Below are 19,349 nucleotides of genomic sequence, written 5' to 3'. Positions count from 1 at the left end.
CACTGTTAGCAGTGGAGTATCCTTAGTTAAGTTTTAACTAATTGAGGTAATTTATTCCTTATCTCTATTAAAAAATTAATTTGAAAAAGTAATGATTAAACAAAATTATGTACATTGTTTAGAGAATTATTTTTGGCAATCACTAGTTTAATGTTCATGAACAGAATAAGAGATCTAAGCAGTCTGAGCCTATTCCATCATTTTAACACGTTAAGAAGCAGTAATCCAACTTTATTATCATTGTGCATATTGAGATGTCTCATTGTCTTCTTACAGAAAAGTTAAAACCTTTATACTTAAGCTTGAATACATGAAAACATGGCATTAATAATGAAACAGAGACAGCCTTTACTGCACTGGGTCAATAAGCTGTAGTAAATAGCTGTTCATGCTTCACAGCCTTTAGTAACAAGCAGTCTTAGTTTTCACTGTTAAATGATATGAAAAGATTTGTAGCCTGGATTTTAAACAGGTATACCATTGCCTCAAACCCTAATGTAAGAAATAAGGTATTAAAGTTAGTGGCTATCATGTTTCAGTGTATCTGATGAACTTTTTATGATGTATTACTGTTAATAAGTATCTTGTATCAAACAGTTCAATACTATATTAAGGAGGCTCCAATGGGATGAATAAAGACCCATAACTCTTACAAAAATTTAAAAAATGACAAAATTTAGTGAAAATGCTCATGTACTTCACATCCACCATGTTGAAGAGGAAGTGGTTTCAGAAAGGAGGTTTTCATGAATTGATGATGCAAATATAGCAATTTGACAACTTTTGATGTTTCAGCACTTAATTCAGAAAAAAAAATTGCTATGGGCCAAAACTTCCACAAAAGTACGAGATTAAAATATCTTTGTAATATGCACATCTATATACTGTGTTCTTGCCACATACCAAGTTACACTGAATTCTGTTCTGTAGCTTGACAGCAGTCAGATAACGAAAAGAGGACTGACAAACAGACACACAGACATATGGACTGACAGACAGAAGAGTAAAAACAATTACAACTTATGCATGGGGTATAACAAGTTATGCCTATTTACTTCAATAAAAGCTGGCTTACCAACAAGTAGACTGTGACTAATGGACTCTTGCCAAAAAAAAATGAATTCCTTGCCGATTCAGACAGGACAGTCCCTTTTACTTACCATCTGGACTAGTCTGTGAACTGGTGGACTCCTTGCCAACTGGAGCAGGGTCTATGTCCGTAACATTAGGACACTCTTCGTCTGACATATTTATGTCTTCTTTCCTTCATTACTCCTGAAAACAGAAGAGAATCAAACAATGAATTAAAATATTAACTTGGTATATTTCTTTATTCAGATTATTTTCCAATGTTTACCATTAGATCAGCAATCTTCAAAGCCATAAGACAACAGAGAAACAGTTATAATACATGTATAAGAAAACTCAGAATCAGAAAGATAAAAGCATAGTTCACTAAATCATTTGATTAGAATTTGATTAGCAAATATGTAACCTATCAATCTTGTACAGACGAACAGACGACAGACACTTTGCTATACCTTTAACCTGAAGTTGCAGACATTATCATGTTAGATGTACCTTCCTTTGTAAAGGAAGTTGATATCAAAATTGATTACAACCTTTGCCTCATCTAAATAAAGCCATACACATGTACCACATTTGAAATCAATATGACCACTTCGTGATGGAAATTCCACAAAATGAAAAATAGGAATGTCCAATGAAACAGGAAGTTGATATCAGGCCGCAACCAAAATCGCTATAACATATACCCCATACATAATGTAACAAATTTAACTTAATTATAATGTCACAAACCAAATTTGAAAATCAATCCATTCATTTTGGATGCATTTTGGAGTCAAGATTATAGCAATGGAATATGGACAGATGGACATGGTTATTCCATTATACCACACACTCATTGAGTGGGGGCATAATATCATGTTAATCAGACATGATTTACAAAGCTTACAATGTGGAGTGTTCATATCACAACTCATACGTTATGCCAGAAACTACGCAGACTTTTTGTATCACGCTAGAACTCTAACAGATAGGCTTCTGGAACAGGGTTATGTTGCTACAATATTGAAGTCATCACTACAGAAGTTTTATGGTCGTCATCATGAACTCGTGGATCGTTATGGTGTATCCATCAGCACCATGAAAACTCATTTATTCAACGGGTCATAGTTTTCCTTTCCTCGTTTGTCTACCCCGGACTTGACTTTTTATGAGCAACTCGGTGGGTGTTTCTAGAAAAGCAGAGGACACTTACCCTACCGGTGCACCTGGTCCATACTCCCAGTTTTTAGTGGAGTCCGAGTTGCTCATTTACTTTTGTTACTTTGTATGTATGATTTTAGTTACTTTATGTTCTTTATTGTGTATGTCTGTTTTCCATGTCTGGTCTTTGTCCCTGGATTACATTCTTTTGATTACCGCTATAACCTTGGTTCCCTTGATTACTCTTACAAACGAGCTCATATTGGCAGAGTTGGTTCTATCACATGTATAACAAGAAGAAATATGCCCACAGGACATGAATGCCCTTATCTAATCTCAACAAGAAGAAATGTGTCCTAAGAACATGAATGCCCTTATCTTATCTCAACAAGAAGAAATGTGTCCAAAGGACATGAATGCCCTTATCTTATCTCAACAAGAAGAAATGTGTCCTAAGGATATGAATGCCCTTATCTTATCTCAACAAGGAGAAATGTGTCCTAAGGACATGAATGCCCTTATCTTATCTCAACAAGAAGAAATGTGTCCTAAGGACATGAATGCCCTTATCTTATCACAACAAGAAGAAATATGTCCTAAGGACATGAATGCCCTTATCTTATCACAACAAGAAGAAATATGTCCTAAGGACATGAATGCCCTTATCTTATCTCAACAAGAACATGTCCTAAGGACATGAATGCCCTTATCTTATTTCAACAAGAAGAAATATGTCCACAGGACATGAATGCCGACATCTTAATTTCAAAACAATATTTAAACAATTTAAAGTTAAATATTTAAATTATTGTGTGATATAGATGGAAATTACATATATAGTATAACAAATCATGCTAGAACATAAACATGGAGAACGTACAAAATTAAAGAACCTTAGTGAGTACACCCACATACCCGACATGTCCATGTTGGATACTCAAGTACATTTGTTATAAAGAGAAATATATGTCGCAGGACCCTGATAAAAAAAGGAATAAGAGTGTTTTTTTAGGCTTTACACCTTTATCTTCTAACTAAATTCTGTTACTCAGAATGGTAGTTTCAATATCCAAACTGAGATTTCTTTTAGTTTTAGTTAATCCAAAGTAATTATCATCATAGCGGAACAAAACGTACACTTGACCTGTAACTTATCATGGTGAACTTGTATACCAAAAATCATGTCAACATCTGCAAGCGTTAAGAAAAAATGTTCTGAAAACTGATGATAGACTGACGGTCGGGTCAAAAACATTATACCCTTCACAACTTTGTTGTGTGGGGTATAATAAGTCTGAGAGACTTCCTGTAAATACTGCAAGTGGCACTCATAATATAAATTATCATGCTAATAATTCATCAAAACTTCATATCATTCCATTTAAAAGTTCTCAATGTATAACTAAATCTCACATGGCTAAAAAACTTGAATATCCTAATCATTGTTTTAAAACTGAAAATTTGGTAAGTCATGTATGTGTGACATCCTTCAATCTCTCAATGCTTGCAGGTTGGGCAGAGGGCATAAAAATCACCTTAAATCTAAAAAACTATACATAGCAGAATGAGGGAAGAACTGACAAGTTTGGTAACACTTATGACATAAAAAGACAAAAACTGAAGCCACAAGGACCTGATACTAGTACTATAATGAAAATCTAACAATAATTTACTTGTGACATGTATCTTAACTGACAATAATTTCCAACTAATAATTACAAACCCAAAACAGATATCATAGCACCTTATCACAATAAATCTTAATGTCACTTTTGTGGATAATTACCATGAAAGCTGTCTATGTCAACATAAAAAGAAAGTCAGTATAAAATCCACACAAAAAAAGTAATATTTACTTCAAATAATGGTTATTTAATGGTGGAGTAATGTGCAATAAGTGACTATAAATGTTCCAAGCCATCCCATAACCAAGAAAATGTGCAAAGTTTTTATGAATAACTTCTACCTGAAGTACAGACAGGTTATCATATTACGTATAAGGTGCATGCAGACTGCAAGTAGCAAATAATCTGCAGTTGTTTTTATATGTGTATCAGCCTAATGTGTAATAATGATGGATTAAATATCAGTTATATATTATCTACATCCTGAAAGAGTCTTACAGTTGTGAAGCTATGCAAATGGCTATTTTTTTTTCAATAATTGCTGTCTTCGCTTTAATTTTTATTTTGATTCAAAGTGATTTAGTTGCAATTACACTGCATTTTATGGAGTCTTTAGAGGGATTCGTAAAAAAGGATTGCTTGTTTTGCAGTCTCCATATAAAAAATCAAATATCATGTCCATAGAAATATTTGTGGCTAAAGTGGCAATCAATCTCTGCCCATCCCATTCTGTCTCATACTTCTTCATGTAAAAATGACTCAAGAAAAGGGAAATTATAGTTGAACTTGTCGTATCCCAGTGACTAGTAATATTTATGATCTGACTTGGTCTTTAAATCAAAATGTTTTTATACTAATGGACTCAATAATGTAACTAACCTAAAAAAATTAATTGTATTTCTTTGTTCCAGACAACAGTCATCAAATGAAACCATGACATAAAGGTCATATATATATTCATGTTAAGATAGAACAGATGAAAAATTAATACACTGTTTTCAAGACATAGAAAAATAACAAATGCAACTTCATCAATTAAATGAACATAACGCTATTAGGGGGAAAACAAAGACTAGAAAACAATCATATTTGATTAACACTAGTCAACATTTCCCCCCACCCGTTTGCTTAGAATATAAACTTGCAGTCTCTAATACTGGAATTCCGTAACAGTTTGACTTTCGTGTTGGTTGTCTGATATAAATTTTTTTAGTAAGCCCCAAAAATTTCGAATCACTGATTCAACTTCAAATTTTATAACTAATATCCTTCAAAGTTTAGAAACATGTTGTAGCGAGCACATGTCAAAAATAAGTTCGGCCAGGAAACCACTCAAGCTAATATTTAGTCTGGCATTAGGGATGTACAGTCAAATAAAGTCAGTACTGTAAGTGTTAAGTTAAAAGATGATGCTAAGAAATCTAATGGACAAAAAAAGGAAGATTAAAAATATTAACTGTGAAAATGGTATTGTTTGTATGAAAACAAATAAATCAGATTTTCAATAAAATGTAAATATTGAATTTAAAACATGTATTGTTAAAGGAAATCAACTATTTTACTTCCAAACTCTACATAGTTTTTGTAATACATGTACCACAAAAATTGTAACACATACAGAAATGGCTGAAGTCTATGACCCATTCCAAGCATGGTTAAAATCATTTTATTTACTGTACAAATGTAAGTTAGTTTCGGCAAATTTAAAAGATTTTTGTTATAATCAATATAAGCACTGTACAATAATTTTGAGAAAAGCATTGCCTGTCAGCATTATACAATAATTTTCAGTAAAATCTTTCTGGTAAGCACTGTACAATAATATTGGGGAAACTCTTGCCAGTCAGCGCTGTGCTAAAATTTGGGAGAAGCCTTGCTGGTAAGCACTGTGCTATAATTTGGGGAAAGATTTGCCGGTCAGCAGTGCCCTATAATTTTGGGAGATACTTTGCCAGTCAGCACAGTGCTATAACTTGGGAAAGAGCTTTGCCGGTCAGTACTCAGACATAATTCTGGGAGAATCCTTCCCAGTCAGTACTGTGCAATATTAGGAAACCCTTGCCTACATTCTAAGGAAAAGCCTTGCTGGTCAGCACTGTGCAATAATTTTGATGAAAGCCTTGCTGGTCAGCACTGTGCTATAATTTGGGGAAAGCCTTGCAGGTCAGCACTGTGCTATAATTTGGGGGAAAGCCTCACTGGTCAGCGCTATGCTATAATTTGGGGAAAGTGCTGCAGGTCAGCACTGTGCTATAATTTTGATGGACACCTTGCCAGTCAGCAATGTGCTACATTATTTTGGGAGATACCTTGCCAGTCAGCACTATGCTATAATTTGGGGAAAGTCTTGTGGGTCAGCAATATGCTATAATTTTGGGAAATACCTTGCAAGTCAACACTGTGCAATAACATAAGAATACCTTTGCGGGTCAGCACTATAATTTTGGGGGAAAGCCTTGCCAGTCAGCAGTGTGCTATAATTTTGGGAAAAGTCTTGCCAGTCAGCACTATACAATAATATAATGGAAACCCTTGCCAGTCAGCACAGTGCTATAATTTTGGGAAAACCCTGGCCAGTCAGCAGCGTGCTATAATTTGGAAAAGCCTCACTGGTCAGAAATGGGTTATAACTTTTGACGAAGCCTTGCTAGTCAGCACTGTACAATAATATTGGGAAATCCTTGCCAGTCAGCAGTGTGATTTTTCAAATACTGATCTACTGTTTGCTATTTTGTGCTTTTTTTGTCATTAAGGATGAAACACATTGCTGCTATAAGACATTTGCTTGTAGGGTGACAATTTCAAGGTTTTGGTTGAATGAACCACAACCATCAATTTGTCAGCAAAATAGAATTTTCTTGTTGAAATCTTAAGTAGCCTAATAGTATCCAAAATGTACAACACAAAATGATAACATCATTGACAGAATTAAAATATGGTACTTCCACAACAGTATTAAATAATTGTAAAAAAATTGATATCCAAAATGTGAGATCAATTGCCTGACACTGTATATGAACTAGAAATTCTAGTGCCTCTTCATACAGGATATTTTAGCTTATTTCAATATCCTAATGAATATACTCTTCATTATTCGATTAGAAAAATCTGTGGTTTTTATTTCAGATAAAGATTAAAATTTTGTTAACAGGGTATCAATGACATAAACTGTACAGTATATATATCCATACATGTAAGAAAGTATTGTGATATTTGGCAAATCAGAAATCTGAGAATTATTTAGAGAAGTCATTTTACATCAGTAAACTTGGGAGAGTTTTGATGTATTATGACTTTCTATATAGTAAAAGCAATTGTATGCTTTGAAAACAACATTTCTCAAAATACAAAACTAAAAGAGCCATTTTTTTTTATTATGCAGTAAAGATCTACATAAAACCAAGAGCTAATAATCTTACCATTACATATTGTATTAATGGCCTGAGAATTTTCTAAAATAGTGAATAAACATGACCTCATATCTATAGTTCTGAAGATGCACAGCTTACATCACACAAAATCAAGAATTTTTATGTGGCATATTAATAGCCCATGAAATAACATGCAAAAAATGTTGCTTGAAATTTCTGTAAAAAAAGTAAAATTCTACCATCATACTGTGTAAGTTAAAACATACCATTACGAGGATTTCCTGTCATCAAAGACAATTCAGTCGGATATTAACAATACTGATTCCAACAAACATAACATATTGGAAGTTCTAAATTATGTTACAGCATATAAAATAGTCAGAAAATAGATTCCTTTACAAAATCAATTTTCACACATGACTGTAAATTTTAGAAATTGTAAAAAATGATAGATTTTCCCCTAAATTAAGTATTTAAAAGAATGTAAGACACAATTCTTGATAAAAACCTGAAAATTTACATTTTAAGTGAAATCAACTTATAACCCTCTCCAGAATCTCCTATCCTTATATAAACCATCTCTCAAAACAACTGAAAAACGTATTCAATCTTATCAACACAAAACTCCATTCTGTTTTTCAATCGAGACTGAAAACATTTCAGATAGGATGAAATTCAACACATATCTAGACCAAATCTTTATTCACGCCATTTCTGACAAATTACCCAATTTAACAAAGGCAGTATTGTACAAGCAGAGTATCATATGTACTAAGTTTTTCTTCTATTAATCCTTGTTCAACATTAGGTACAAAGTATTCTCTCCATTTTAATATACATGTACATGTATATTCTTTTCATAACTGAATTGGGATGATTCAAAAACTGGCCATATGTTTATAAAATTATTATCAATCAGATTAAGCCAAAACAAAAATATCCAAGTTGTATAATTTTTATTTCTTCAGATTTCTAGTCCATATTACTTTTATGTATTATTGTTAAGAAAAATGCAGGTTTGATGGTAAGAAGCAAAATTAAAATGATGGTTAATATTAGTTTTTTTTTCATATTTTACAAATCATTAAAACAAACAGGTGTAAATTAAGAATGCTACTATTTTTTTACAAATACAAGCTAGCATATGTTATGAACTATGAGATTATAATGAAATTTGGATGAAACAAAGAAAGAGAATAGGGGGTACAAGTTTACAAAAATAGTTAATTGTAGATAAAAAAAAAGACTTTTAAAATATATTTTGTTTAGGAAAATTAATTAGTAAACAAAACATAACTAATTAATTAATATTGTTTAAAATTGGCATTTATATGAAAATTTCCCTTAACATGAATAGACATTTTGACACCTTGTTGTGTGGTTTTAAATTCTATACCTACATTTAATGTTTTTAAAAAATCTCCATAAGGTGTTCTTCAGGTAGATCCCATTTAAATCCATGTTTTTCTTCTTTATGGCAATTAAATCCTGTTGATAATATATTCGATATAAATATCACACTTCTGAACAGTATAGGGCCATAAGACTGATGTGTATTACTCCATTAAATCAAACCAAATAGCTCCAAGCTACAAGTTAGCACATGGCCTTCTCTATAGTATACATCCTATATGTGTAAATCCTTTACAAGTTTTTTTTTTCTCAATGAATGTCTTAATTAATTTCTCAAGCTTTGAATAAACAGCATAAAAATCTCCAATTCTCTAAATCAGCTGACGCAACTGACCATGTGCCGTCTGCTGTTAATACTAATGGTATAGTTAGAGTATTTTTCTGATAATACCTCAAGGCACACCAAATCGTACTAAAAATTTCTTCACTTACGATCAACGATGCATGGAATTTAACAATGACAGAAAAGACCGACTTCAGAAAAAAAGAAAATTGTACTATACACACAGGAAATAACTTTAGTGTAATAGGCATTAGGTACTTATCATATCAATAGACAAACAATCTTAGGTTACACTCAATGTAACTTTACACATCTAGTTTTTTGTTGTAAAGAACTTTTTTGTGTTGGTTCATTTAAAATGAGGGTGCAGATGGAATTCACCTTTCAAGTTTTAATTTCTTTTTCAAATGAAAGATTTTTTTTAAATGTATACAAAATGATTTATTGGAAGTTATGTGGACAAAAGAAAACATAGGTGTGTAAGAAAAATTTAAACTTCCATTATTTTCATGATAATTTACATAAGTTTGAACTTCTTTCCTTTTAAAAATGACAGTTTTTTTTGTTTTTTTTCTTTTATTTACTAAATTGGGTTATTGTCTTAATACATACAATTTCTGGCACAGAAATTCATGTTGACCTGTATTACAAGAATATCTGAACGATCAAATTTCAAATTAACTTTTATAGTCTAAACCTTTCTTGTATTAATGATAGTCTTTTGAACTATTATTGTTTATTTGTATAAAAAGACTATTTTCATGAACGAAAGAAACAATACGACTAAGTGATTCAAGGGACTCATCTAATAGAAATAAACACATGTACGGCAAATAAAAACATGAATGAAGCATATTTGTTCACTAAAACTTCAACAAAAAATTCTTACCATCAACAAAATCAGATATCAAAATTATGATATTTAGTTCATTAATACTCCAAACTATGAATATTCAAAATTCCATTATGTTACATTCCCGATTTCCCCCACAGGACCCTAAAACCATCAATCAAAACATATGGAAAACTTGTCATTGTTCAAAACAAGATCCTTTTCATAATCACTGTGATTTCCTGCATGATAGCAGCTTCCTGCTGTTTAATGGCTTCAGGAATACCATGGAATATGAGAAACTTTGCATACTTAATGGTGTTGAAGGTGTGACAAAGTGAAAGGAAAAACCTTGATATCTCAAAGGTAAATGTAGGCCATAGGTAAGGAGATCACCAGAAGATCCTGTATATATCCTCATCCTATTGTTTGGTGTTGCTTATTTGTTTCTTGGTCTTTAAATTAAGACTGACTTGCACTGTTTGCCAACATGACATTGTGTTTACAGAAAACCTGTCTTATCCAATATGTTTTTATGCTTAATGTTGTGTGTTAGATTCAAAAAGTATAAGTGTATAAGAAGGCAAACTTGGTTATCAATGTAATGCCCAGTCATCAACAGATAACCCTATGTCTTGACCACAAGAACAAAATTTCAAGTAAAAAATAAGATCCCTTATCTACATGAAAAACTGTGTATCACAAGAAAAAAATAAAGATATCTATAAACAATATTTTGACTAAGATAATTGGAAGAGATAAGTAGACACAAACATACTTACATAGATAGGAGAGTGAGAAATATTTATGTATACTGAGCTATACTAATGAAAACAATATAAAAGGGAGTGTACTTTCTTGTCTGGCAAACCTGCAATATATTCTTGAATTTTCAGAAATTATATTGTAGCATTAAATTTGATTACATCTTATTTTAATTTTTCTTTTCACTTGAAGATATATTATCTAAATTTAATACCATTAACTTTCCCTGGAAACACTAAATTTTCACCACTAACCTTCGTCTGGGTGTACTTCAATTTTCACCACTTTAGAGGGACATATTGGCATGTTTCACCACTTACTTTTCCTCTGCAAACTTTCATTTTTCACCACTTACTTGCTCTGGGCATGCTTTCACCTTTTGCTTGCTCTGGGCATGCTTTCACTTTTCACCACTTACTTGCTCTGAGCATGCTTTCACTTTTCACCACCTACTTGCTCTCCACATGCTTTCACTTTTCACTACTTACTTGCTCTGGGCATGCTTTCACTTTTCACTACTTACTTGCTCTGGGCTTGGCTATGGCAATAGGTAACCCTATTGAACCTTACTATCTAAATTTGCAACAAAGTTTCTTCTATAAATCTGGAATCTTATCCCTGTTACACATGGCTAATGCTGACCAAAAATTCATTGTGTAATAAAAGATAAATTACTGAGCACATGCAACTAATACTTAAGTCCTCAATTTTTACATGCAAAAATATAATTAAAACTTTTTCACAAAAATCTCCAATGAAATACAATGACACCTGGATTTATGAACAATACAAATTTCAACCAGAATTCAATCAGACATATTACTACAAAAATTTTAACATAGTAATTTTCATTGAGCTCATGTCTTCCAGACCAAATATCCACAAGCTGTACCTAGATAACCTGGGAGAAAATTGTTCAAAATGAATTTAACACAAAAAACCTTGTAGCTCAGTACAGAACCAACAAGGCAGGTCAGAAAAGACAAGGTTTACACAGACATTGTGTATACTCAGTATGTCATGCCTCCAGGTAGATGTGTAGAAACAATATCAGACAAAATATGTGTAAAATGTATGTAATTATGATACTAAGTATCAATTGTTTTGTAATGATATTAGTACAGTAGCCTTGTTTATTATTGCTCAATAGTATATAACACAGGGAAGAGGAAAATTAGTTTCTAAATCATATCCTATTTCTTTCAATATGACACTAATAAATCTCCAGATATACTAAATATTAGTCGTAAAATCATCATGGAATACAAATCTGCAATATTTATCAAAAACATGACCTTCTTCGTCATTACAAGGAAAAATGAATGAGCATTCAAAATATTTTGCAATTTTTCCAATATGAAAATAATCATAGTAATCATTTTCATAACATTTTGCCTACAGTAAAACCTTAACTAAGTCCCACATAGACTGAAGAGTTATACAGTAAAACCACCTGAAGTCCCACACAGACTGACGAGTTATACAGTAAAACCTCAACAAAGTCCCAAACAGACTGATGAGTTATACAGTAAAACCTCACTAAGTCCCACACAGACTGAAGAGTTATACAGTAAAGCCTCAACGAAGTCCCACACAGACTAACGAGTTATACAGTAAAACCTCAACAAAGTCCCAAACAGACTAACGAGTTATACAGTAAAACCTCAACAAAGTCCCAAACAGACTGACGAGTTATACAGTAAAACCTCACTAAGTCACACACAGACTGACGAGTTATACAGTAAAACCTCAACAAAGTCCCAAACAGACTGACGAGTTATACAGTAAAACATCACTAAGTCCCACACAGACTGATGTTTTATACAGTAAAACCTAACTAAGTCCCACACAGAGTGAAGAGTTATACAGTAAAACCACCTTAAGTCCCACACAGATTGACGAGTTATACAGTAAAACCTCAACAAAGTCCCAAACAGACTGATGAGTTATACAGTAAAACCTCACTAAGTCCCACACAGAGTGAAGAGTTATACAGTAAAACCTCAACTAAGTCCCAAACAGACTAACGAGTTATACAGTAAAACCTCAACAAAGTCCCAAACAGACTAACGAGTTATACAGTAAAACCTCAACAAAGTCCCAAACAGACTGACGAGTTATACAGTAAAACCTCACTAAGTCACACACAGACTGACGAGTTATACAGTAAAACCTCAACAAAGTCCCAAACAGACTGACGAGTTATACAGTAAAACATCACTAAGTCCCACACAGACTGAAGAGTTATACAGTAAAGCCTCAACAAAGTCCCACACAGACTAACGAGTTATACAGTAAAACCTCAACAAAGTCCCAAACAGACTGACGAGTTATACAGTAAAACCTCACTAAGTCCCACTCAGACTGATGAGTTATACAGTAAAACCTAACTAAGTCCCACACAGAGTGAAGAGTTATACAGTAAAACCACCTTAAGTCCCACACAGATTGATGAGTTATACAGTAAAACCTCAACAAAGTCCCAAACAGACTGATGAGTTATACAGTAAAACCTCACTAAGTCCCACACAGAGTGAAGAGTTATACAGTAAAACCTCAACTAAGTCCCAAACAGACTGACAAGTCATACAGTAAAACCTCACTAAGTCCCAAACAGACTGACGACTTATACAGTAAAACCTCACTAAGTCCCAAACAGACTGAAGAGATATACAGTAAAACCTCACTAAGTCCCACTCAGACTGATGAGTTATACAGTAAAACCTAACTAAGTCCCACACAGAGTGAAGAGTTACACAGTAAAACCTCACTAAGTCCCACACGGACTGACGAGTTATACAGTAAAACCTCACTAGGACCCACACAGACTGACAAGTTATACAGTAAAACCTCAACTAAGTCCCACACAGACTGACGAGTTATACAGTAAAACATCAATGGAGTCCCACACAGACTGACGAGTTATACAGTAAAACCTCAATGAAGTCCCACATGCAAAACTCATGGAAACTAATATGAAGAGACTTCAAAAGATGTCTGGTTTATAAATGTTTTCGTCAGGTTCAATGTTGATAGTTTTTTTTAAATATTTATCACCATGGTCATAAAAATGTTTCATCCAATTAGTACTAATTATTGGAGATTTCAAATTTTGTGTAATGGAAATTTTTTTTTTTTTTGTTTTCATCTGATTCTTTGATTTCTACATGTAATTCAAATGTGTACATAATCTTATTCCATTACATAAGTGGTAGGGGAATGATATATAATTTGATCTGCAAATTCATGGTTCTTGCACCTTAAAGAATGTAGGATGAGGGGAGGGCAAAATTACATATTGGAAAAAGAGCAAAACCACCTTCATAAGGAAGGCTTAATGAAACCCTGACATTTCCATAGTAGTTAGCTCCTGTCACCAAGGGCAGAACAGCTGACAAGAAAACAAACATAAATTTCAGTTACCTGTTTACTTGTCTTCTCTTTACTGTCTGGAATATGTTCATATCAGATACATGTACATTCTGCAAAGATAGAATTATGCATCAAAATTAGTCCAATTTCAGTTCATCTAGTTAGATCAAAATACTATACAAAACTTACTATTGCATTTCATAATGTCAATTCAATTTGGCAAGTAATACCCTAACAGTACTCCATAATAAAGGGAGTTTTGTTATCTTGCAAAATCAGCCTAATTGTAAATGGTTCGAGGGGGGGGGGGAATACCAGAAATTCTGTTTACAGTAATGTCATAAAGATTTAAATAGAGAGAATGACTATTCTGTTAAAAGATGTAATTTAGTTGTAACTAATAGATACTTGTTAAATGTTAAAGTTTGTTTTTTTCATTTCATTTTATGTATTAAAACTTAAACCATGACCCTTTGAACTACTGTATATGTGTATTTTGACTTAAGTTTAATCCAATCCAGTACACATATCAGAATCACGCTATAAAGATGTCCCCTTGTTTATCACACAACAAACGACTATAGATTCTTTATAAAATGTGGTTATACAAAGATTTCATTACCTATTAAAAATACCAAGGTAGTTTTCAAATAATCTAGATTAGGATACAAAAGGTATCTTTCCGCACGAAGTGAAATCTTATATATAACATGCCAAAGAAAACAAGTCCATGCCACTAGATCTCTAACCCAGAGGGCTACAATAGACCAAATTATTTACTGCCATTTAGATTCTTTACTTTGAAGCAGATTTAATGTTTTGTCCAAGAGAGAGAAGCGTGAAAATGTCCTCAGCTGGACACTTTTAGCCTACCGTAAAGAAGCAGGCACTTTCATGTCAACTGAGCATAAACATATAGGTGTTTTACTGCTGATTTTTAATCAAGATAAAACTTTAATGGTGTGAACAAAGTCAGTGATAGACATGTTGGCTTATGGATAGAAAAAAGATTCCTAATTCAGGAGAGATAACTAATTATAGAAACAAGCCTAGGACAACTCTATATAAGAATTTTTCCTAGGAGGCTATATAATTGAAGGGAATATAATTCATACTATATACTGATCCCTATATTACAGTATCATTGAAAGTTTAAATAATACTGGTACCACGAAGTAGGTACAGTACACAATATAAGGTGACAAATAATGTCTAAGTTCAACATGCACAAAATGATGAAAAAAATAATTTAATTTCTCCATAAGAGGCGCACATCTTCAATATGTAATAACGGTGCTAAGATTGAATAATATTGCTTCAATACTTTTACAGAGATACAGATTACACATAATTGTAACCTCTGATTGTGACTCACAGATGAACTGACAGACAGACCTTAATCCACCACTGGTGATACAGGTAAACCATTACATGAATGTTACAGATCACTATTGGTCTTTATCCATAAATGAACAGTTGAATATTGACAATAACATGTATCATGATGAAATCTGATGGTGTCCATGTAAATGTCTCCAATAAGGAAATTCAATGTTATACTTAAGGTCACCATTAACTTCCATGTAAGTACATGGAATTCTCTATTTATAGTTTAATTATGCTTTGTGTATTGAGATTCACGCCACACATAGACAACAAGCTAATTAGAGCATCTTTTGTGCGAATTTTCTCTAGGTTATGAAGAAATAGCGTTTAAAATGTAACTTTTCCCTCCCCCTTTTATGTTATACATTCTGTGAGCTACAATGAGCTACAAACCTGAATCATAGAGTTATTTTGTTAAATTTTATTTAATCAAAAGTTTCTATCTATTATAGTTTTCAAGATATTGGCTGAAAACTGTAAACAAAAAAAGAAAAAAAAAGTCATTTTTCATCATTCAAGGGCAATAATACTTACAAGCAATTGTCTGACAACTTTGATCCACAGAAATTTTTGTAGGCCTTATAATAAGGATTGTTTCAGCAATTGAAAGTATTTGGCTAAACTAATTTGGTTCTAATTAGTCAAGTAGTGTCAGAGGAGGTTTTTGAAAGAAATAACTTTAAAAATAGCAAAACAAATGGGCAATAACTCCAACATAGCTTAACAGATTTCAACGAAATTCTGACCACAGATAGATCTCATCATGCTGAACACTTTTACCTATATCAGAATTTGGCCAGGTAAGCTAAAAATTAAAAGGGATCTCTCATCAATAAAAAGAAACAATTCACTAAAGTTTCATGAAAATATGTGCAACTGCCATTGAGTTATGGTCTGAAAACTGCAAAATACCCCCATTTTATGAATTAAGTCCCATAATTCAAAATTGTAATATCATAAATTTTTAAAAATCAAAAAGAAGCTTTCATTAATGTAAAGAAACAATTCACCAAAGTTTCACTGAAATTACTGTACAGGTTTCTGAGTAACAATTCAAAAACAGAAAATCTCCCCATTTTTAACCAATTAGGTCATCATTATTTTTTACCAATAAAAAAAACCCATTTGACTGAAAAAAAAACCCCAAAAATTCAGAATTTTAAAAAAACCAAAGTGAGCTTATACTTTTCTAGAGAAATAATTCACAAATTTCCACAAAAGTTGATGGCAGCATTGTTGAGTTATTTTATGAAGTGTGAACAAAAGACAGACCCAAAGAATGACAGACACAAACATGCCATAATACATTGACTGGGCATATAAAAAGCCAAAGGTTGAAAGAACTAAGGTTTACTCTGGTCACAGGAACAGGACTTAGTTGTGATGCCATGGAACACTTCAGATAACAATAATATAGTATATATACAGATTTATACATGAAAGGTGTTTATGGTACATAATAACAGTTATTGATTGAACATGTTTTCGTGACTACCACTAGGTGTAACAAGAGAAAAGATTGAAAATGTGTGGCAAAAAATAGATGACTAATTCATCAGTTTCTATCCCGAGCAACATACACTGTAAAAATGTAAAATATATAACATCTCGGCTACTAACTTGGTAAGTCATATTATAAGAGAATATGCTGAACTCCCATGGTAACAACCGTAATAACAATTAAAGTTGTCAAAATTGGTGATGTCGCGAACAATTAAGAATTTTTTCAGACTTAAGAATTTTTCAGTTTTGTGGCACTGGAGCCAGATCTCACATATAAATATGACGGCCATTGAGACACTTGTCCACTAAATGCCAGGTAATTAACAATTCTACAAGTCACCACATAATCTTCAATAATGGGCAAAGCCAATACCATAAAGCAAGCTATAAAAGGCCACAAAATAAATAAAGTGAAACCAAGAAACTACTGAAAAAAGATGAAAATTGACAGAATCTATAGAAAAAAGTAAATCCAATAACAATGAACATAAAAAATGACAACCACTGGACTATGGGATCCTGGCTTTGGACAGCCACATAAAGTATTTGGTGGGGTTAAACATGTTGATGAGCCCTAAACCCTCCCCCCTAACCTGCGAGGAGTGGTGGGAAAATATAACTTTAAAAATCTGTTGAATTAGGATTTAACTCTTGAAATCAATACAGAATACAAACACTTTAACAAATAGGACAAAAGACAACAAGCTTTTTCTGTAAGCTAATTAAAATCCAAAAGCAACCGATAAGCACACAGTTTACTCAAACAGATATAGTCATTAGAACAGATGGAAGTGAAAAGTCTGAAGTTCTGAGAAATCACCCTATCAACAGTGGGTGCTTGAAAACCATAATATCCTCAACAGAGTGAGAACTTTCAAATTACAATTACCAACTGATAAAAAGTCACAGTGACTACTATAACATTAGCAAAAGAGATCACATTCATTACAAATGAATGCGTCAATTTATTTTCCAGATTTTAGCATTTAAGGCCAAAATGTATTTTATTTAAATATATCCATTCTTTCATAGTGCAAGTATTAGTTATTGCTATCAATAATTGGTTTAATTTTTTTTTGCAATTACTTAAATAAAAGTAACATAATAATTTCTTAATTTACTGTAAAGTACAGCACAAATCTGGGATCCTTCAACACAAAATTGTCTGTTTAACTCACTTCATGTACAAATGGCTCTAAACTTGAAGTTTTATTACCTGTTGACATTAGGGAATTAGATGGAAGGAAAGCAAATACTAGTTATTCAACTTAACAAAAGACTTCCGATGAAAAAAGTTTCCATCTGAATAGGAATTCCTTAAAGGGAATTTGATCTGTCTTAATTCAATGACGAGCGTCAACATTTCCAATAGAAAAGTAAATTTACTGAGAGTCCTCCTCTTTAATAGATTTGATGCCTACAATACAAAAGATCTTCACAAGGATACTTATAAGCTATGACTAAAGTTATACAATAAATCTGGAAAAAAAAAAACGGGAAGTCGTCTGAATCTAGTGAAAGAAGCTTGTTTACCGAAACTTAGAATTTAATTGATGAAGGAGAAGATAAAACATTGTCAATGGTTTACTTGTGGTTAAAGCTTGACCATGAACACTTGTTAGGAATTTAATTTAGGAGTTCAATTTTAAAATATAATCACAAACTAGTCTATTACTAAAGGAGAAAATGGCTCTGATAATTAACATTTAGATTCAAATGTCTGAGATATAAAGTACAGTATGCTTACTTTGACTTACCAATTCTGTCAATTTTATTGATAGCATTATTCTATCATTTTTTGTCAAAAATAGTTTTGTGACTGTTTTATATCTATATATTGTACTGTAAGATAGTGCTGTCCAAGATAGGTCTATAATTAACAACTAAAACAAAACAAAATGTTTTCACTGGTTCTCAACTTTTATAGCACTAAATTTTATTTTTAAATTTTTTGGTGTTATTTTTAGTTTAGATTGTAACTTCCGACTGGATATCTGTTCAATTTGGTGTGTTTCAGTAGCTGCAAGCATGGAACATGAAGAAAGTGTCTAGTTACCACCCAACTAAGACTGCAGTAGTATGGATTACCCTAAAGAAGACATTTCCATGTGAGCTAATGTAACTTTTTTGCATTTAATAGTGATAGAAACTGATTTTGTGTCAATATAGACCAATCATAATTCTACATAGACAGCACTGTACATTTTAAAGCAACTTGAGCCAAAATCATCATAGACCTGCTTGATTTTACATAGACTCGGTCTGTAGGTCTACTGCTAATTTCTTTCACGGATTTAATAAATAAAAAAAATCACTTGCAAAAATGATTTGTATACAATAAAGCATTCCTTATTCTACCCATAAATTCAGCAGAACCAATGAAAATTAGTACCTGCCAAAAGAAGCAACAACAGATATGGTGAAATGCAACAGATGCACCCAGCGTATAACCTAAAAACAAAATAGTAAATACTTTCACAGATCTTCAACAAGTGTAAATACACCTTTAAGTAAGCTCTGAAAGGCCCTGACAACAGAATTAACAATATCCATGATAACAAAACTAA

The 19,349-nt window shown here is 32.5% G+C and overlaps 1 protein-coding gene across 6 annotated transcripts in view; it reads right to left on the bottom strand.

Annotated features, from left to right (window-relative positions):
• Positions 1-19,349, bottom strand: part of LOC148611052 (transcription activator GLI2.S-like) — an 85,643-nt gene that overhangs the window by 47,709 nt on the left and 18,585 nt on the right. For 5 of the 6 annotated variants that reach the window (XM_088591122.1, XM_088591128.1, XM_088591126.1 and 2 more), the window contains exons 4-5: positions 13,945-14,003; positions 1,161-1,275 (exon numbers count right to left, since the gene is read on the bottom strand). In XM_088591122.1, the coding sequence (XP_088447248.1) occupies positions 1,161-1,248 (88 nt within the window). In that variant the 5' untranslated portion in view covers positions 1,249-1,275; positions 13,945-14,003. Of the gene's footprint in view, positions 1-1,160; positions 1,276-8,628; positions 8,717-13,944; positions 14,004-19,349 lie in introns of all 6 variants that reach the window. The other variant, XM_088591123.1, reaches the window with a different exon arrangement.

Source organism: Perna viridis, chromosome 7, assembly GCF_037379345.1.
Source record: "Perna viridis isolate PV_CMFRI_1.1 ecotype Kerala chromosome 7, ASM3737934v1, whole genome shotgun sequence".
Lineage (NCBI taxonomy): Eukaryota > Metazoa > Mollusca > Bivalvia > Mytilida > Mytilidae > Perna > Perna viridis.
This window is presented reverse-complemented; position numbering and strand designations above follow the sequence as displayed.